At 42.4% G+C, this 22,415-nt stretch overlaps 1 protein-coding gene across 2 annotated transcripts in view; it reads left to right on the top strand.

The window, feature by feature from the left end:
* ift70 (intraflagellar transport 70) overlaps nucleotides 1-22,415 on the top strand; it is an 80,005-nt gene that overhangs the window by 11,585 nt on the left and 46,005 nt on the right. The window contains exons 4-8 of one of the 2 annotated variants that reach the window (XM_060840366.1): nucleotides 1,260-1,316; nucleotides 4,225-4,360; nucleotides 16,013-16,117; nucleotides 19,495-19,623; nucleotides 21,233-21,282. In XM_060840366.1, coding sequence (XP_060696349.1) covers nucleotides 1,260-1,316; nucleotides 4,225-4,360; nucleotides 16,013-16,117; nucleotides 19,495-19,623; nucleotides 21,233-21,282 — 477 coding nt within the window. The remainder of the gene's footprint in view (nucleotides 1-1,259; nucleotides 1,317-4,224; nucleotides 4,361-16,012; nucleotides 16,118-19,494; nucleotides 19,624-21,232; nucleotides 21,283-22,415) is intronic. The other variant, XM_060840367.1, reaches the window with a different exon arrangement.

Genomic DNA, 22,415 nt, shown 5'->3' with positions numbered 1-22,415 from the left:
TGGCTATTGCTTTTCTTTGCACCTTTGTCTCCCTTTTCCTCAAATAATTTCACTACTTTCAAACTAAGCAAAAATTATCCATTAGAAGTAAGCCTCAGAATTTTTAAGATCAGTGGTGGAGGGTCTCCATTTTGGGTTCAATTGGCAATTGAGGTGCAAAACAATTTGCAAAATATTTTGTTTTCTCTTCAGTTTCCCCTCAAATTCAATCGCATATCACCTGTCACACATTCTACCAGGAACCAATAAAATTGGGCTCTGCTACTTAAAAAAAAAAGTAGGTTTTTATGGCAGAGTAGTAGTGACCCTACTTCTGAGCTAGGAGGCCTGGGTTCAAGTCCCATCTTACCTAGAGTTTCATAATAACATCCCTGAATAGGTTGATTTAAAATCTGAAATTTGGCAAAATTTCATGGTACAGTGGCTCAATGAGTAGCACTGTTGCCTCACAGTGCCAGGGAACCGGGTTCAATTCCAGCCTCTGGCGACTGTGTGTGGAGTTTGCACATTCTCCCTGTTTCTGCGTGGGTTACCTCTGTGTGCTCCGGTTTCCTCCCACAATCCAAAGATGTGCAAGTTAGGTGAATTGGACATGCTAACTTGCCCGTAGTGTGCAGGGATGTGTAGGTTAGGTGGGTTAGGGGTAAATGTAGAGTAATAGGGTGGGGGAATGGGTCTGGCTGGGTTACTCTTCAGAGGGTCGATGTGGACTTATTGGGCCAAAGGTCGTGTTTCCACACTATAGGGATTCTATGATCCTGAAATGTAACTTTGCTTTAAAATATGTTCCTTTGTGCGTTTGATTATTATAGCTTATAAGTCGTCAATCGCAAAAATAAGCTGATGCCACTCTAGCTCTTGGCAGTAACTTGGTTTTAGCTTCTTGAAAATTGCTTTGAAAATTTGCTAGGTAAAGTAGTACCAGTTTCTCTAGTTAAAGAAAAATATGTACTAAGCTTGCACAAAAGAACCAAATTAATTATTAGACCCTCCTCAGAAGCATGCAAGAAAGTGAATGAAGCAGATGCAGATTTCAGGCACAAATCAAGTTTGTTGCAGAACCTTGATTTGTGCCTGAAATCTGCATCTTTTTGCCCGGTCTTGAGACTTCAGAAGTGCTTGAAAAATACAGCTCAACCAAGTGTAAACTGCATGCCGAACTGTTTTTGGTATCATTAATCATTAAAAGTTTACAATGCAAAGCTGATTTTCTAAAGAAACTTACGGTGATAAATAAAGAATCCTGATTTCTTAACCAGGTGTTGAAATTACAAGCTGCAATTAAATATGGAGAAGAAGACCTTTCAGGAGCAAAAGTAAGGATAGATTCATTCCACTTTACTTTCAAAATGCTCGCTGTTTAAAGCAAATCTAGAAATTTAACTTGATCATGTATCTAAACTGTACATTGTAAATTTATCTTACACACTGTGATTGTGTTAGAAGTTTAAGTATTGCCCACATTAAACCACAAGAAATCTACAATAACCAACAAGCAATTAATCTGCATTCTCAGGTACTTCATTAGAAGATGATTACATTTTTATGTCCTAATCAGTTTCTGCAGTCTTCCTCTGTTCTGTTTTCCTTCCCAAAATATCCTTTTTCCTGATTATATCTTGCTGGGAGAGCTCCTGCTCCTGCACCTCTCTCTGTTCACCTTGAAAATCTTCTCAAAACCTTCCTCTTTGATGTAGTTATTGGTCAACCCTCCTCACCTCTTGCTGATTCAGAATCTTATCTCATTATATCTGTTCATAACATGTCATGGGATTTTCTTTTACATATTAAAGACATAGGGCTAGAGTTGCCATTCAAGTGCTCGTAATATAGGTTTCCTGGGTGGAATCTTCCAAATCAGTGTTTACCTTGTAGAATTTTTAGTTCTGCCTTGCAAGGTATAACTTATGTTGTGTTTGACTTAAGATTTCATTTGAATGGCTCAGGCTTCAACTGCAAAGCTGGCCACTTAGCTACTAAAAACTGGAATATTTGGACAAATTTTCTTAGGCACACAGGTACTGGAAGACCTACTTTAAAAGTGTTTTCACATAAAAAGAAGTCATTTGCAAAGGAGTTGACAAACATGGACTAATTAAACGATTAAATAGGTAAATCCAGCTGTTTGAGGAAAAAGTGAGGTCTGCAGATGCTGGAGATCAGAGCTGAAAATGTGTTGCTGGTTAAAGCGCAGCAGGTCAGGCAGCATCCAAGGAACAGGAAATTCGACGTTTCGGGCATAAGCCCTTCATCAGGAATCCTGATGAAGGGCTGATGCCCGAAACATCGAATTTCCTGTTCCTTGGATGCTGCCTGACCTGCTGCACTTTAACCAGCAACACGTTTTCAAATCCAGCTGTTTCCCAACAATGTTTATATAGTGTGACTTGTGTGATTAAATAGCGCAAGATGCTTCATAAAGGCACTTATAAAACCAGCCATGTCTGCATAAGTTGTCACTGTGACTCTTGGGGGAGCATTTCCTGCACTTATTTCCCCTACTGCCTTGCTATAAAAAACACTCAAGCAAAACACAAGTGCATTATATATCCTTGTAATGAAACAAGGAATACCTTTCAGGCAGACAAATCCCTCTTGAAATTCCAGTTTTCATCTCCAGAGTTCTCACTTACACAGATGCCTGGCTGTCTCAGAATAGCAGATTCATTAGTAGCTTTTGATGTCCCATTGTGATAGACTGACTTAACTTATAGTGACAAATAACATTCTGGTTTTTAGTTTGTACTGTTTTTGTCATTTGTTTGGGATTATGTGACTTTGTTTGGTATCATTTAGTGAATGAGGATTTCAAATGGGGTTAGCAGTTACAGATTAAGGTGATTTGAGGTCAGATGGTGAAAAGTTTCATCAAGTATTTTAGAGAAGGAGAGTAAGGTCAAGAGGCGTAAGGACTTGCTGTCAGAGTTAGAAAACAGGTCCATTTGAGGCTCAAACAGTACAGCTCCAGAGTTGATTGAGAGCAGATGACATTTGTGTACTGATAGCAAAGTAGTAATTCCACTATAGGGTTCCTGCGGTGCAGTGGTAGTGTCGCTACCTCTGGGCCAAGATACTTGGGTTCAAGTCCGATTTGCTTCAAATGTGTAATAACAACTATGAATGGTTCAATCAGAAAATAGGTCCTTACCTCTGAGCCAGGATACCTGGCTTGCCATCCCACTAAAGATGGGTAAAAACATCTCTGAGCAAGTCGATTAACAATATCTTATAAGAGCTTAGTTCTGACGCAAAACAAGAGAGCTGAGTTCTTTACTAATTAAACAAACCAGTTACAAGCCTTGCTTGTCAGAGGCAGACTCTGTGATTGGTGGGAATCTATTTAAACAAAGAACTGAGTTCTTATTCTGTAATGCTGTGGAGTCCACTATGGGATGCATTATTTCCCCCATAAATTCCATTTTGATTTAGTCCCCTCCCCCATCCCCCAGTGGGCAGTATTTGTTATTTGATAGTTAGTTATCTGGTGATTTGGTGTTGGGTGTTTCAGTGTAGGAAAATGAGCTGAGTTTTTGTAATTTGGTTAATGTAACAAAAAACTGAGTTCTTGGCTCTTATCTACAGTTATGTCCATGCCTGGAAATCCTTAAAGAAGGAACATGGGGTGTCCACCAGTACCCTCAGAAACTCTGTAGGGAGGTGAGCACCAGGGGGCTGAGTGCATTTTTCTCCATTGACTCTATTCTGATTTACACATTTTGGTATTTTTGTTATTGTAGGCTGTGTTGTTTGTTGATCGGATAGTTTGGTGGTGAGTTTCTATATTTTAAAAAATAACAAAAAATACACGTCATCACTGTTTCTCTCACCCAAGTTTCTGATTATTTCTAACATTTTCTGTTTTTGCACTTGCAGCATCTGCAATGTATTGCTTTTGTATTCAGAATGGATTAGGTGGTTGAAGTAAGAAATCATGGAAATAGGTAAACACATTGTCCTGAATCACTTGCTCAAGTGGAGGACAAGCTCTTCATCTCCTAACTGCCCAATCAAACAGACTGTTTCTCTTTTAGTGCTATGTAACTTTTGGTTGACGCTATATTAAAAGAGTAAAGTTCAATTCTGTTGATGAAACAGATTATTCCTTATTTTGATGAGAAAGAAGTTGCAGTTTACTCAATTATTCATAATTCCTGAATTGTCACTTCTAAAAGACATTTTCTTTTATATTTGTTGAATGCGTTGTAACTGAATGTATTTTTATAGAGTCTTGTGGAGCAGCAGACTACTGATGATCCAGACACTGAGATTAACCTAGGATGTCTGCTCTACAAGGAAGGACACTATGAAGAGGCCTGCAAGAAATTTACCACAGCTATGCAGATTGTGGGCTACAAACCAGGTAAACTGTTCGAAGTGCAAAAGTTGATGGTTGACTGAGTATTTGTAAAGCTTTTGTTTTGTGAATTATTTTGAAGTCCTTACAACGCTTTTGTTTTGAGTCTCATGGAATGATACAGCACAGAAGCTTTGCATTCAGTCTAAAGTAGGGTTATTCAGTTAATCCCTAACCTCTTTCCTCTTGATCTTGTGTCTTTTCCCTTTGAGTATTTCCCCAATTCCTTTTCAGATATTTTGGTGAATCTCTTCCATAACTTTTCAGGCAGTACATTCTAAATGCACCAACTTATAGCTTAAAAGAATAATATTTCCTCATGTTACCTCTGACTTTCTTCAGTCACCTTAATGCTGTGACTTCTGATGACTGATTCTTTTCTCGGTTTTTCTTTTTTTCTATTTCTTCCAATGTTAATGTGAAAGCTCAGCCACGTTACCTGGCTTTCTGTGAACGCCTGTCCAAGAACAGAGAACCACCACTTAATTAATACACTTCAACAGTTCTGTTTTTATTCAAGACTATCAGTATATGAATATACTAACAAGGCTTGGGAGAGAAAAGCCACTTAGACCACACTGGGTACTAAAGAGTGGATTCTCTCACCGTTGATAGGGAAAGTTGTTACATTTATACATAACTTCTCACGCAATACAGAGTCCCGTGTCATTAAGCTATCGCAAAGTATATTAATCAAAGTATACTTAATTGTAAGCTTACACATCAAAGAATGCTCTAAATCTTAACACACAGACACCAGCACCCATCTGGTTAAGATATTAACACTATCTTTAAAGTCAGACATTAACTCCCATTATTTTTCTAACTCTTCAAGGCAACAGTCAAATCTCAGAGATGCTCTTTAAATGTAAACATTCAAACCTCATTACTGTGTTACAGCTAGACCGTAAGGCACCAGTACTCCTCTGATGGCTGCCCTTTGACCTAGTGCTGGTACTATGTCATTCTCAGATCTGTGGGATTGGACATGTTTACCCAGCCTGTGCAAGTTGCTGGGCAATATAGCCAATGTGCTTCAGCCATTTTAGTTAACATTCTAAGCTCCATTTTCTATATGGTCACTATATCTATTTCCAACTTATCATTCCTCCCTTTTTATCATTTCATGATAACCTTCAGATATTAATACGTTGAAGTCGAGCAAACTCTTTTTCTGTTTCTACATCTAAATTGCCATCAGTCAAAAGTGTAGGTGTCAATCCTTCCTCCTTTTTCCATATTGGGCTTGTCTCCTTTTTACATCGGCGTCGTGCGGGACAAGTTTGACAACTTCTCTTAATAAGGGCCCAAGCGATTCGAATACTAATACAAATGCCAAGAATGATGGCCAGAATGGAGAGAATGTCCAGCCCAATAGACTTTAGCCATCCCAACAGCTGACACAGTAGGTTCCACCAGGCACAGGTCTCCTTTGAGTCTGTGTGGTCCAGATCATATGCTTTAGTGGCAACATCGCTAATTAGTGAAGTATCATTATATACAGCCGAGCTCTCATCCTCAATATAGGTACAACACTCCGGGCCAATAACTGCACATGCTCCCCTTTGGCTTGCTAAGAGATAATCTAAAGCCATCCTATTCTGTAAGGTCATCATTCGCAGGGCAGTCTGCTCGTGTTCCAAATGACCCAGGGCATCAGCAGTGGCCTTAGCCATTTCCTCAAGCTCGTGACTGAGATCACGAATCTGGTCCAGGGCTTGCATGACCCCATAATTGGGCAGAAGGGCGCCAAAGAATCTGCTCCAAAATGTCTGTTGGTGGAACAGATCTCTCCTGCCTCGAGCATGAGGTTTGTAATTTGAATTAAGATCATGCCACTTCTTCCATTCGCTGTTAACCTCTGGGGTTGAATTCAATAACCGGAATGCTGGGAGGTGGTATATCAGCGCACAGGTGCCCTTAAAGTTAATAGGTAGGTATTCATAGGCTGTGTGATTGCATAACCAAAATGTCCCGTTAAGTGCAGGCGTAATACAGTGTTTAGCGTGGAAGAGGGCAGCACCCATGCGGCTTGTAGGGGCGTCGGGACGAGTCTTTTCATTAACACAAAGGTCCCAATCGTCCTCCGGGAGGCCCCCAAAGGGGTCTGACCTGGTTTGATCATGAGATATTATTACCTGGCATCTACTGTCTTCTAAGTCTCCCATGGCGTGTTTTCCTGTATCACTATGAATGCACCATTTAAATTCTGGCACTACCGCTACTACAAAACCTTTTGGTACCACTTGCCAGGTGTCATAGCAACGCCTGAGGTAACCATACTGGATCGGGTATTGGTCAGAAATGTCTCTATAGGGAATAATTTTTGGGGTTTGTTGGGTACGCCTGTAGGTAAGACTGCATAATTCATCCTGACCAGTAGGGGCCGCCATCATGAGGAATCCGGACCCTACCGAGTGTGGGCCTGGGACACATACTACTTTGGTATTCTTTCCTTCATCAGTCTGATTGTCAAGATGAGTTTTTACTTTTTCAAGGAAGCCAGTAAAGATGTTGCCGGTAAGGCTCGTTGCTTCCGGTAAATTGCTTCTTTTCTTTCGGTGGGTCTTAAGAAAACGGTGCAGTGTGCGGACGAGATTTTTTTAATTTTAAGTAACCGGGAAAGTTGAACAAATAGTCTCTAGGGTCCGCTGCAGTATTATTCACAAAGGCATGGCAGCACGTGCGTGTATCATTTAAGTAAGTATAGGTATCCTCGGATTTGGTGCCATTTCCTCGTAGGCATACATACATTACTTCCTGGCAGATGCCAGTATTATGAATTGTTATATTACTGGGACATTCTGTCCTAGCATCCAGAGTTGTAATATTATATCCAGGGCACCACTGTTGAAGTCCTGTTAGGTTTTGCAAATGCTGTACGCAATCCTGTGACCAGGCAATATTTTGGACGACTATGCTGCTATAATTAGAAGTGGCCTTAGAGTAGTCAGGAAAACCGACCAAGGGACAAATTGTCTGGTTAAACCCACTGTTACCTGGGCCATGACGATCACACGTGGCATTCACTCTGACCTGAACTATTCTCGTGGGGCCTGTGTTATTCAGCGTTATGCTATACTCCTGTCTCCATACCCACCAATCCCTGATGAGGTTGCAAGGGGTAGCTAGGGTCTGACTTGGTTCACTTATATTATTAGACTGGGTACCTATCACTCTGGGCAGTGATAAACTCATTAGGGGGGTGCTAATAGTCATATTGTCACTCATAGTACTCACGAGATCCCTCGGGACTATTACTGTACCATTGGGGCCATCAGAAGCAATACGTGGTGCCATACTCACAAAACCATTAGTCATTTTTGTAGTAACATCTGTAGAGTGTGAAGTCATCGCGGGGGTGCCTGTTTTTATCCACGTCTCCGCGGTGGCTGCACTAGAGTTGCTTGTAGGCCCTTGGAGAATAGGGGGTGCACCGCTGGTGGTGTTACTGGTCTGCATTGATGTCCGTGTCGCTGTTAGGCAGAGGCCAAAGAGAAAGAGGATAGGTTTCATCGTTTCACTTTTCTTCAGTCTTCCTTCCTTAGGTGCACCTACGTCAAGGGAAGAGAAAATACATACAGCAGTAGCTGCCCCTTATTCTCATTCCTCCCCAATAAGCTTGCAATGGTGTAGGCTGATCCAGGCTTTACGACCCTCAACCTTAACAGCAGTAGGGGTGGTAAGGAGGACTTGAAAAGGGCCCTCCCACCGGGGTTCCAGGCCGTGCTTTCTGGCAAAGTTTTTGATCAATACAAAGGTGCCAGGTCGGATGTTTGGGGGCAACGACAAATCCGACCGCAAAGGCCTGGCAGCTTTAACCATCGCATGGTTCATGCGTAAGGCATCAGTTAAGGATAAAACATAGGAGATCATCCCATCTGACATCTGATGTATGTCAACAGGAGAATCAGAGAAGTCAGAGCTAAAGGGAGTGCGGAGGGGCCGCCCATACAAAATCTCGGCGGGGGAAAGACGGTGGGCTCCTGCCAGGGACACCCGGAGTTGAAACAAGGCAATGGGCAAATTTTGGAGCCACGAGAGACCATTGTCAGCTGACAGTTTGGCCAATTTAGATTTCAAGGTCTGATTAGCACGTTCCACCACTCCCGCGCTCTGAGGGTGGTAAGCACAGTGGAACTGCTGCTTGATATTAAGAACTTTACAAAGTTCTTGACTAACAAGGGCCACAAAATGAGGGCCGTTATCGGAACTGAGTGTCCGCGGCACACCAAATCTAGGAATAATCTCCTTGAGTAAAGTCTTAACAACAGTGTCAGCCTTGTTATCGGCTGCAGGATAAGCCTCAATCCATTTACTAAAAACATCTACAATAACTAAAACATATTTACACTTGGCCGTTCTGGGTAGCTCAATGAAATCCATTTGCAACGTATCGAAGGGGCCTTCAGGCAGCGGGGTTCTACCCTGTTCACAGGGGACCCCCTTGCCGGGGTTATGCTGCATGCATGTCAAGCATTTTTTAGTTTGTGCTCTAGCCAATTGCAGAACACTGGGATGCCACCAAGATTCCCAGACTAAGTCTGCAGTTTGTCTAGCCCCACAGTGTGTTAAGTGATGGACAACATCAACCACCCAGACGGCCAAAACATCAGTCATACACACCTGGCCTGCTGGGGTTTTCCAAAGACCGTCAACGTCCTTGAAACATCCCAGATCAGTCCATTCATGAAGTACATTGTCAGGGGCGTCCCCCTGTAAAGCAACAATATCAGCGGTGGAGGGAGGCTGCTTGTCAGGAACTGAGGCCCTAATAGATTTCCTCTGAACCATCATTAAGGAGCCAGGGAGCTCCGTAGCCTGTTTAGCAACTTCATCTGCCTGTTTATTTCCCATAGAAACCGGATCTGTTCAGGCAGATTGCGCGGAACATTTAATAATGGCCAATTCGCGAGGACTTTGAATGGCCTGTAACAAATTAATGACTTCCTCCCTGTGTACGATAGGGGTCCCAGATGAGGTGAGAAAACCTCGATTTTCCCATAGTGTCCCAAAATCATGGGCAACCCCGAAGGCATATCTAGAGTCAGTATAAATATTAGCTGTAAGTCCGGAGGCTAGCTCACATGCCCTAGTTAATGCAATTAATTCAGCTTTCTGAGCGGGTACTGCGGGTATGAGGCGATGCTGCTCCACAATCCTACCCCCCGCATCCACTATACCATATCCAGCCACCCTTTCTCCATTCTTGTTTACAGAGGAGCTACCATCCACGAACAAAGTGACATCAGGATGTGGGAAGGGGCGGTCAGTCAAGTCAAATCTGGGCCTAGTGTCTAGCATGATTTTGTTGGCGCAATCGTGAACGGGGACAGGAGTCTCAGCAGGGATGTCAGACATAAAAGTTGCCGGGTTAATACTTGCACAATATTTGAAAGTCAACAAGGGGTTCCCTAAAAGGAAGATTTCATAGCGAGACTGACGGGCAGATGTCAGGTGTTGCGTCTGCATTTGGCCCAACATAGAAACTACTGCATGAGGACTAAAAACAGTGACCGGTTGTTGGAGCGTTGTGTTTGCTGCAGCCAACACCATCAAATACGTAGCAGCCAGTTGTTGAATACAATGAGGCTGACCACTAATCACAGAATCCAACTTAGTAGAAAAATATGCCACCGGTCTACGGGAACCTCCATGGTCCTGCGTCAAAACCGCAACCGCGCAGCCCGAGGTAGTGGCCACGAAAAGCTGAAAAGGCCTATCATAGAGGGGTCTCCCTAAAGCAGGAGCATTGATTAGCGCCTGCTTCAACTGGTTAAATGTCTCAAGTGCAGCTTCGGATAGAGTGAAGGGCTGTCGCTCAGTGGTAAAGGGAGTGAGAACCTTTACTAAGGAGGCAATGTTAGGAATCCATTGTCTGCAGAAGTTAACTAATCCCAAAAACCGTCTCATCTGCTTAGCCGTGGTAGGGGCCGGAGAATTGACATTCGGACCAATTCTATCCGGGGCCAACCTACGCTCATGCGCTGAAATTTCTACCCCCAGGAATTTAATTTTACGTTGGCCAATGACAACCTTGTCATAATTAGCTACATAACCTAACTCGGCCAGCTTGTTGAGAAGATGCTTAGTATCCTTTTCATTCGACAGGGCATCAGGACTGGCAAGTAAAAGGTCGTCCACGTATTGCACCAGGGTAGATTGACAAGGCAAATGGATCTGATCTAGTTGCCTTTGGAGGATCTGAGAAAATATTGTAGGGGAATCACAGAATCCCTGTGGTAGTCTCGTCCATGTATATTGCTTGCCCAAAAAGGTAAAGGCAAACAAATATTGGCTGTCAGGGGCTAGGGGAATAGCAAAATAGGCATTTTGTAGATCTATCAAGGAGAACACACACACCTCTGGAGGGATTGCCGCAAGTATGGTAGCAGGATTAGGAACGATAGGGTGCAAGGGCACCATGATTTTGTTAATTTCTCGGAGATCCTGAACTAAGCGATACTCGCCAGGTTTACCTGGTTTAGCTACGGGAAGGATAGGGGTATTTGCTTGTGATTGACACTCGATCAGAACTCCCTGAGCCAGTAGGTGATCAATCAAGCCACGTAGAGGGGCCACAGCTTGACTCTTGATAGGATACTGCTTAATACTGGGGATCCGTGCTCCTGGCCTTAACATGACACTGACAGGGGCAACTCCCTTCGCCAAACCCACACAGTACTTGTTGGTGGCCCAGACCGCAGGGTCAATTTCGACCTGGCTGTAACCACCTTCATGCTGCCGTAGCGTGGACAATACTGGTTCGGGATGGTTAAGGTAGACGATGGAAAGGCCGTCTCCTAAGTCCTGATATCCCATTACATTCGGATCTGACAAGGCTACAGCCTGTGCTACCATGGGTCCTAAGTCCTTTGCTACATATCCCTTATGAGCTAAGATAGTTTGATGTGGGGCAATACCGGGCTCTTGGTCCCACAGTTCTGGTGGCACCCAAACGTACCAAGCCGTACCCTGTTTCCCATTAACTTTAGCCAATCGTGTAAATATATACTGATTGCCTGGCAAGGATTCAAACTTTTCCTCCTTTTTCTGGTCAACTCCTGACTTATCGTAACAGAGCGTTACATGAGGAGGGTAGCGAAAAGGGGTCTGGGTGTCACTGTCAGAGTCAGGGAAAAGTGCCCAAAAGCGTGCTGGAATGCGGACGGAGTACTGGCCTTTCTGTGTCAAGCGAATCTCTTCTGGGGTGCACTTGATGTTCACGCCAAGACCACCAAGAATATCTCGTCCTAGGATGTTGATACCAATGTGGGGGTTAATTACAAATTCATGCTCCCATTCGTCATTTTCCCAGCTAACTTTCAATGGTTTAGTAATTTGATAAGGCACAAACTTGCCCTCAAACCCCAGCAAACGTTGAATCTTGTTACCACAAGGATAGTGGGTCCCTGCTAGTGAAGATGCGCATGCTCCTGTGTCAACCAAAAAGTGTTCAGGGGTACCTTCAATTAACAGGGTCACAATGGGCTCTGGAATGGCATTGTGAGAAAAGACAGGCAGCATCTCATCATACCACTGTTGTGGGGGTGGTGGGGGTGGTAGTATATTACTAAACGGATTTTGGCCGCCAAAGCCACCTCTGGGGGTGCCTTGAGCACCCCGGCCCCTTCCTCCTCTGCTACCTCGACCTCGTGGCTGTTCAGGGCAATCTTGTTTCCAATGGCTAGGATTTCCACAGTTAAAACAACCCTTCCCTTTAAAGTTATTCGTGGCCCGAAATGTCTGGGGCTGACCGGGGTAACCCGAGTTCCAGAGATTGGGAGTTCCAGAGATTGGCTGGCCACGCCAGTCAGGGGGACCTAATGAGTAAGGACCACCCCTAGCTAGACCATTTGGGTGCTGCATCGCGTGAAACTCGCCCTTTTGATTTTGCCAGCCTGGGACATAAAAATCCGGTTCCAGCTGATAGCCTCTATTGTCAGACTGCAGCTGGGGACCGGGTAATCTCCACAGCCCTTGCTGCTGTGTCTGCTGGGTAGGGGTGGGAGGTTGCCGCAAGGGGGCCATGGTATTTTGATCACTTTCCCGTACAACAAATTCAGATTTAATAGGTTTTTCGGCCTTAGGACCGTCACCCTCGCCCCATAATGCTTTAATTGCCCTAGCTGTATCCCCCTGTGAGGAATTGATCCAATTTAAGTTGTTAGTTTTCCATCTATCTTGTGTAGGTTTAGGCAAAGTGTTCAGCAAGAGACTATTATACTGTTGTGAGACAGCCCCCGCTCCCAAAGGGAAAAGAGGGTCCCCAGAATATGTGCCATAAGTTTCATTAAACCTCTGTAGGTATTCCTCAGCACCCTCCCCCTTTTTTGGTTTTAAATCAATAATTTTTGCTAAGTCAACCGGTTTTCTGAGGACCTGCCACATTGCTTCTTTAATTTCCTGCTCCTGTTGTTGTTGATTCGGGTGTTGTGCTGTAAAGGCAGTCCAACTGTTGGCACCAGGGGGCATATTTAATATTTCTAAAAATTTTGTCCACTTCAAGCCAATAAACACAACCCTCAAAAAATTCCAGATATCTTCTCCCACTGCCCCGTAAGCCTGCCAAATGCTTTCAACTGATTCACACCATTTTTGTGGATCCTTATCTTTGTCAGGGAGATTCATAGTCAGTGCCAAAATTTCCTGCGGTTTCCATGGCGTAAAAATTTCTAGGGTAGGAGGGTGAAGAATCGCAGCTACAGGAGGGACAGCGTTCGGCTGGGCGGGGACTCTTACCCGTCCCGCTTGAGGGTTAGGAACAGTACGCATAGGGAACATGTGACCTAAGGGTTCCTCTATCTCTGAACTGTCATCGTCAGCCTCCTCTGTCCAAGGGTAGGGCAATTGCTGTTCAGGTTCACACTGTGGTGGAGGCCGATATCCTTTTTTACCTGTGCTTGGGGTAAAACTCCTTTCACTACGTGCCTCCTGGGGTGCTGTACCCGATGGAGGGGGTTGGGGAGGAGATTCCACATTCCTAGAACTAATTCCCTTATCCTCCCATCCTGCACCCAGCCTCAGGTCTGACAATGCCGTCTCCACCGCTTGGTTGGCCAACCGTTTGTTCTTATTAATATTTTCATCAAAATTTGCACATGCAACCTTGAGCTCATGGAGGGTCAAAGGAAGCCCATCCTTAGTGACACTTAACCCCCTTTTTGTAGCATTATGTAACCAACTGTTGTAAACCTTCTGCTCGTGTTGTTGTTTAGCTTCCTCTTTCTTTTTAAAGCATGCATCTCTTAGTTTAGCCATAATTTTCTTACCCTTCTTTCCCCCGTTCCCTTTTTCCATACTAACTCCGTAGCTCTTTTTACAATCTCCAATTTCCACGTACCTCCTGCAGGCCATTCATCAGGTCCCAATTTTTCTGTTAGCCATCCTGACAATTTCCTGAGTGACTGTGCATCCTCAGGTTATTCTACGCAGACTGTTACAATTAATGATCCCGGATCCTCACATTTATCCATAAACTGTCCCATAATATTCCCTAAACTTTCCCTAACCTTTTGTGAGTGTTGCTTTTATGAGATCCTGCTCAAGGGACTTTAAACCCACTCACACACACGTACGTATCTAACTATTCTTACTTCTTACCGCGCTCCCAGCGCCTTTCTTTTGCCTACCTTCTATAGCACTCCCAGTGCTTTTGTGGTGGTCCCTTTAAAAAGCTGTTCACTGGTTCGTTCTCGATCCCGTCCGGTAGCAGCTCCTGCTGCGGTGAGTTGGATCCAGGTCGGCCCCTGACTTGGGGAGACACTAGTCGTATACTCACGTCCTAGTTGGGCCCGTGTCCACCTTGCCACAGCAAGACCGTGTCCTGTTCAACCGTCACCAGGAGCCGCCTTCCGTTGGGATCCCACCGCTGCCACCAAAATGTGAAAGCTCAGCCACGTTACCTGGCTTTCTGTGAACGCCTGTCCAAGAACAGAGAACCACCACTTAATTAATACACTTCAACAGTACTGTTTTTATTCAAGACTGTCAGTATATGAATATACTAACAAGGCTTGGGAGAGAAAAGCCACTTAGACCACACTGGGTACTAAAGAGTGGATTCTCTCACCGTTGATAGGGAAAGTTGTTACATTTATACATAACTTCTCACGCAATACAGAGTCCCGTGTCATTAAGCTATCGCAAAGTATATTAATCAAAGTATACTTAATTGTAAGCTTACACATCAAAGAATGCTCTAAATCTTAACACACAGACACCAGCACCCATCTGGTTAAGATATTAACACTATCTTTAAAGTCAGACATTAACTCCCATTATTTTTCTAACTCTTCAAGGCAACAGTCAAATCTCAGAGATGCTCTTTAAATGTAAACATTCAAACCTCATTACTGTGTTACAGCTAGACCGTAAGGCACCAGTACTCCTCTGATGGCTGCCCTTTGACCTAGTGCTGGTACTATGTCATTCTCAGATCTGTGGGATTGGACATGTTTACCCAGCCTGTGCAAGTTGCTGTATTAGCAATTTGTTCGCTCAGGATGCTGGGCAATATAGCCAATGTGCTTCAGCCATTTTAGTTAACATTCTAAGCTCCATTTTCTATATGGTCACTATATCTATTTCCAACTTATCATTAAATAATCCTGCACAATGTTGTGAATTCTGGTAATTGAGCAGCTTTGGTTTAGATACTTTCTGTTTACTCTTTAAAGTAAAGGAAATTAGTTTCGATTTACTTTATTTTAAAAAAGTACTACTTGTAAAATGCAAACATTCTTATTCTAACTCTCAAGTGGCTGAAATTCACAGCATGCCAGAGTATAATATTCAGTCTGTTGGTTTGAATCTTTTAAGCTTTGATTTTAATCCAGAATTTTTATGTGATCTTTCCTTATGAAAATAAGAAGCCGCTGGTCATACGGGTCCTTGGGCCGCCTCCACTATTCAATAAGATCTGTTTTGTACTTTGAAGTCCACATTCCCACCTGCCCCAAGTTGCTTTTGAATCCAATTCCTAACAAAGCTGAGAGAAACTTTAGTTTTTCAATTTAGCTCAAAGAGATTGAAATCCTAAAAATGGGCCAAAGATATGCAGATTAGGTGGATTGTTCATGCTAAAGTATCCTGTAGTATCGAGGGAAATGTTCAGGCTAGGTGGATTAGCCATTGTTGAGATAAAAAATGTGTAGGGTTACGGTGATGGGATGTGTCTGGGTGGGATGTGCTTCAAATGGTCAGTGCAGATTTGATGGACCGAATGGCTGCCTTTTGCGCTGTGTGGATTCTATACTTTAAAAATTCTGTCTCTATATAGATTTATATACGATATACAGAAAGCATTTGAAAGAAATTACTGTTAAAGAGAGATTTAATCCTTAAAAAAGATTAAACTTTTAAATTGCCACACTAATCAAACTCAATGGATGAAGAGCTTATGCCCAAAACGTCGACTCTCCTGCTCCTCGGATGCTGCCTGACCAGCTGTGCTTTTCCAGCACCACATTTTTTGGCTCTGACTCTCCAGTATCTGGAGTCCTCACTTTCTCCTACACCAAGCAAACTCCCAAGCACTTTGCTCTGTTAATTTTGGTTGTATTGGATTAGATAGCTACCATGTTTAAAACAGGCCACAGCTTGCAACTTTGCGATGTATTCTGATTTTGTTTAAATATGTCACTGTGTTTCTTTCAGATTTGACCTACAACATTGCCCTCTGTTATTACAGCATGAAACAGTATGCACCTGCTTTGAAATACATTGCAGAAATAATAGAGCGTGGGATTAGGGAACATCCAGGCAAGATGCTTTATTCAAATTACCTTTTGTTTGTTGTGATCACTAAAATTTATAAAGTAAAATATCTGGAATCTCAGTCCAGCCTGTCTCAGTCCTGTTCTGTCAAACCATCACGCCAGGGAATCAACCCTGGTTCAGTGAAGGGTGCAGGAAGTCATGCCAGGAGCAGCGCCATAACTAAAAATGAGTTGTCATCTTGGTGAAGTTACAACACTGGACTACATGCACGCCAAAAAGCAAATAGCAAAAGTGATATGTCAGGCAAGCAATTACACAATCAGTGGATCAGAATATAGTTCTACAGTCTTGCCACAATTAGTTGTGAATGGTGATGAGCAATTAACCAACTCAGTGTAGGAGGAGGAGGAAGCTCCTCAATGATGGGAAAACCTGACATGTTAGTGCAAAAACAAAGGCTGAAACATTTACAACCAACTTCAGCTCGAGGTGCCATCTTAGCCACCTACTAGAGATCTCAGCTTCACAGATGCTAGTCTTCAGGCAAAATCAACTGCAGATAATAGGAAGAAATGGCTGAAAGAATTGGATACTACCAAGAATACAGGCCTGTCAGAACTCCGAAAATAGTACTGAAGGCTTGTTCTCTAGAATTAGCTGCATCCAATTCCAAGCTTTTCCAACAAAGCTATACCTCTTAGAGTATGGAAAATTGGACAAGTTGGAAGCTGTCATCCATAGTGCTATTAAGAGAGACTTATTCAGCAATATCGGTCATTCTGCTATAAGGCGACATTTCTGTTCCTCTGCAACCTTGTACTATAGAAAATCATGTTATGATAAACCGCTATAGAAAATCATGCTGTAGAAGATCACCAATCGAAAATCGCTATACCCAGTCAATGAAAGTTTGTGTTATCCAAATGTACACAATCTGTCAATTGCATTATGGCCAATTTGCACTGACAAAACACACGTAAGAGCTGAACAACCTGTACCCGCTCAGTGATGCTCAGTTCAAGTTGTTCGGGCCACTCAAATTCTGATGTCCAGCTTTGGTTCAAGAATTGGCAAGAAGTGAGGAAGACTGTTCAACACAGGGCTCAAAATACACAGGAGGCAGGGGAGGGGGTGGTAGTGAAGGATAAATTTGCCCTGAAAGCCTCTCAAACAATTGGGAAGATCCAAACATGGGGACAACCAAACTGGAAAAGGTTGTCCCCATATATAGAATGAGGAGAAAGTCATGGAGTTGCTCCTCCACTCACCAGTGGTTCACTCCCATCCTTGCTGCACACACATGAGAAACAACCTTTGATTGGACAAGCAGCAGCAAGCAATTAGGAGACACAAATGCAAGATGTTCCTGAACTGGAAGCTCCATCATCTGACTCAGTTTGATATCAAAGTGTTCTTATAAAACTGGGGCAACAGCTTCTGTTGATTGCAGCACAAAAGAAAGTGCTTGTGTTTGTTGGAGACTAATTAACTCAGCCCCTAGAGAATTGTGAGAGTTCCTTGAGCTAGCATCCCCAGATCCAACCAAATTCTGCTGCTTGGTCAGTGACCTTCCCATCCAAAATAAGGTAAGAAATGGAATGTTTATTGATGTTTGCTTAATATTCAGTACCTTTGCAACTCCAGAGATACAGTTGTCCATATGCAACAATTCCTGGAAATGTTGAGGCTTTGCGTGAAAGTAACATTTACACCACTCAAATGCCAAGTAATAGTCATCTCCAAGAAGAGAGAACCTAACCATCTTCCCTCATCATTCAATGGCTTGACCATAGAATTCCCCCACTACCATAATCTCAAGGGTTACCATTAACCAGAAATTGAACTGGACCAGCCATGTAAGTACTGTGGTTACAAGACCAAATCAGAGGCTGGAAATTCTAGTTTGAGTGATTCAACCTCAACTCCCTAATGCCTCCCACTATCTGCAAAGCATGACTCAGGAGGTTGATGGAATACACCCCACTGGCCTGGGCAAGTGCAGTTTCAACAAGGATTCAGAAGGCTGAAAGCATCAAGCACTCTGTTTGGTCTACATGTGACTCCAGATGCACAGCAATGTGATTGACTGACTGTCCACTGGCCTCTGGACAATTGGGCATGGACAATGACTATTGATCAGGCTAGCAATGTCCATGTTCCATGAATGAATACATTAAAAAAATGCCCACTAGATGAGCACATCCTGCACCATTCTGAACATTCACTACCTCTACCACCATGGGCGCAGTCTGTTCCAACTTCAAGATATATTGCAGCAATTAACCAAGGCTCTTACTTCAGCACTTTCCAAATGTACAGCCGTGACCACCTAGAAGGACAAAGGCAGCAGATTCAGGGAAGTGCTGTCGCCTGCATTCTCTTGAGTTGGAATAATATTACTGTTTCCTCATTGTCAATAATTCAAAATCTTGTAACTCCATCTCTAACTGCACTGAACCCTCTTAAATACAGGGGTTCATAAAGCTGGCTCACCACCCCTTCTGCGGGGCAATTAAGGAGGGGCATAAATGATCGACTTGCCAATGATGCCCACATGCTGTGAAAGAATAAAGCAATTTAATTTTCACCTGTCTGTTATAGTACCAGCTTTTAAAAGGATGTTTGTTTTCCAGTCTTAATACCATGGGCTAAACTGCTTTATAATTCTTCTGTAGGTTTAAAAAGATTTGTTCAAACAATCATGCTTTTCCAATGCTGAAATGTAATTGCTTGGGTTTAGACATACATGGCATTTTCAGCACAGAAACAGGCTTTTGACCCAAAGGCTCATGTTGGTGATTGGATTCTCAGTCTCCTTGCAACCTTTTCCATAAAAATTTCCATCAACTTCTTTCTTTATGTTAATGTAGTTTCTCACTTAACGCTTCTATGTTATGTGCCTTCATTGTGCTTTTGGTAGGAAGCTCTACATTCTAACCAGGCTAGACCAAAAATATGTCCTTAAACTCCTATTGGATTTTTTTTAAATAACGCTCTAATATTCGTCACCCCAGTCCTGGTTTCACTCAAGTGGAAATAACTGCCTGAATTCAATCCAAACCTGATATATCTTAACATTAAATAAATTCAAATATTTCTTTCGAGTCACCCTTTTTTTATGTTTAGCGAAGAATCCTAAACTCTGTCTTTCCTGGTAGATATAACCTTCAGTTCCCGCATCATTCTAGTAAATCTTGTTTTACACCCTCTCCAGTTGCTCTGTATTCAATTTTGAAATATAGAAACCATAAATGAACACAGCATCCCAAGCATGACCTAAAGAAAGTTTGACATAACACTTATAGTTTTCCATTTTATGCCTCAGAAGCGAATGCCCCTGCTTTCTTTGATTTTTTAAAAATATAACTTTATTAAACTACACCACTACTTTCATGATTTGTTATCGTGTTTCTTTTCAGAACTTAGTGTTGGTATGACAACTGAAGGGATTGATGTGAGAAGTGTTGGGAACACATTAGTGCTCCATGAAACTGCATTGATTGAAGCTTTTAATCTTAAAGCAGCCATTGAATACCAACTGAAGAACTGTGAGTGTTTAAGCCAAAAATAATTGGAACTGTTTTATAACTTGTGTCGTACTTTTTAGTGAGGCTGAATGAATTTTTGAATGTTTCAAAAAGTTTGCAAAGTAAATTGGAAAAAAAATCTACATTGTCCTCTAAATAATATTGGGACAGGTCAAGTTCCTTGATGCAAACAGATCGTAAGGAATAGCTTAAGACCTTGAAATGAAAACCATACATGGGATGCAATTCGTGAGGAGCAAAATTTAAACGTAGATTTATTAGATAGAACCTTATTTAATCTGCTTGGAGTTTTGAATAAGGTCCTCGTCTCTCTTGGAAGTGTAATAGTGATTTACAAAAATGACAATAGACAGAGGGTCATTTCTCTCAAGGAAACAAAGACTTTTCTCTTTTTTTCCTGTTTTATCAGTTGTTTGTTTTACATAGCTTTGTTAAAATATGCTTTCAAGAATTTGTAAGATTGTGATTTATGCTTACCTCATGATGTTGACTAACTTATCTTGTGACCCTGCCTGAAAGTTCCTCAGAATTGTTCTTGCTTCATGTGCTTCAGCTTCTCAAATTGGCAGAATCCCTGTTAACAAGGTTTGTGACTCACTCCTGTCTAAATTACAGGAGGAAATGAGCACAGTTGTAAGGAAATTCTGGTTCTGATCTATTGGTTCATCCAATATTAGGGAGAAATCCTATCCATAATGTTACATATAAAGATACTTTGGCAGACCATATCAAATGCCATGCTCCATTGCAGATTCGCAGCAGACAACATGCCAATCATGTTCAAGCAGCCCATGTTTGCAAGTCTCAGAAAAATATGATTTGGAGATGCCGGTGTTGGACTGGGGTGTACAGAGTTAAAAATCACACAACACCAGGTTATAGTCCAACAGGTTTAATTGGAAGCACACTAGCTTTCGGAGAGACACTCCTTCATCAAGTGATTGTGGAGGGCTTGATCATAACACAGAATTTATAGCAAAAATTTGCAGTGTGATGTAACTGAAATTATACCTTGAAAAATTGATATATCCTCCATTAGATTCTTCTCTTGGAAATCATTTAAATAATCCAGACTGTGCTAAGAGTTACAACAGAAATCAATTTCAGATCATCAGGCTCACAGTCTGATGCATTTCTGCATGCCACAAGATATATATGCAAATACACGGAACTCTCTTTTATGTTGGCGAAGTGAATTTGTACCTACATTGTACATTTTTTATGAGAGGGGTTAATGGAGACCGCCAGTCGCTGCTGCATCCACACACTGACCAATCAGAATCTACCTGCTTGAATCTAAGAATGAAGGTTGACAGTTAACTGTTCCAGGCCAATGAGTCCGACCAGTCGGCACCCTCTTCACTTGTTGCATAAAATGGTGGGGTTTCTTTTCTAAGTATGTTTCTTCCATTCTAGTTCTGATGGTTACAAGATGTAAAGCTTTGACTCCCTGTGTCATTTTAGCAACATTTAAGTTCTGTACTACCAAGCAATTATTTCTGATGATCTTCTGTGTTGTATATTTATTTGAAATCTGGCTTCAAAGGGTTATGGTTGTAGAATATTGTTACAGTGGCAATCATACTTTCCATCCCTTGTCATCAAACAGATGAAGCAGCTCAAGAAGCATTGACAGACATGCCACCACGATCCGAAGAGGTAAGCTGATTTATCAAAGTCTTTTTTTTAAATCCACAGTTAAAGATACCATAACTTGATGTGTTCTCAAGTAATTAGAATGCCCTACATAATCCACTTGTATTCTAATATGGATGAAATTGTGGGTACAATGTTCCTTTTTGTATTGCTGAATGAACCTGCCAGCTCTTGAACCATGAATCTTTGTTGCAGAGGTTTGTGAATTAAAAATCAAAGGATAAAATTATGCAAATGCTTTGCCTTTCAGATCTAGTTAGTGAGAACCTTTTGATTTTGCTTGAGTTACAATCATTCAGAGGTTGTAACTTGTTTGTTTAATCGCACTACCCTTTAATTTCTATTAAAATTTTTAGAACCTAGGATAGAACCAATGATTTTGAAAGCCCCTGGAGCTTGCAAAGAAGGGGCCTAACGCCAGTTAGGGATAAGGAATCTCTGCAGTTTGGTGGAATTCTGCCATTATAATCTTGGAATTCCACCCATTCAATTTGCTTTCCTGCCCCAGGGAACTATCACTCCTCTAATTCTGACCTGACCTTTCCTCCCTTTCTGTGTGTGAGAGATGGAGAGGTCATGCTTCCAGAAGCTGCTGTTCCCATATCCACCCTGTAGGGGGCCTTCCTGCACTGGGCAATCTGCATGACTCTGAATCGGGCAACCAAAGCTGTGCCATAGGGCAGTTTGAGTCAGAGTGGATCAATGGATCAATTTCACATGGATGTTTCAGTAACAAGGGGAACAAAAGGGATATTTCAGAGGCTGAACTATTGGAATGAATAATGGAGGTGTTGAGGCAATCAGCACCTATTGAATCCTTCCAAGAAAACCACAGCATCTTTTCTTAATTCCAGGAGATGGCAGAAAATGTGAAGGCATTGTACCTGCAAAACAGCAACTGCAAGCGTTAAATGTAGCAAACAGTGTTGATGCTGCAGTCAGCTCACACAAAGCTCGTGTGGCACTGTGTGGTAAGTGCAGTCTGCCGCATCCAATAGAAACTTGTCCTGCATTCCAGGATCTGCTCAAGGCAAAAGGATAAAAGCACATTGGGTTGACCTATGCAAAAATTATGCCTGCATAGATGCAACCTGAAGTTATGACAGGTCACAAGCAAACAGAAGATAGCTGCAACC

Source organism: Hemiscyllium ocellatum, chromosome 20 (assembly GCF_020745735.1).
Source record: "Hemiscyllium ocellatum isolate sHemOce1 chromosome 20, sHemOce1.pat.X.cur, whole genome shotgun sequence".
Classification (NCBI taxonomy): domain Eukaryota; kingdom Metazoa; phylum Chordata; class Chondrichthyes; order Orectolobiformes; family Hemiscylliidae; genus Hemiscyllium; species Hemiscyllium ocellatum.
Note: the sequence above shows the minus strand (reverse complement) of the source record. Positions and strands in the feature narration are given on the sequence as shown.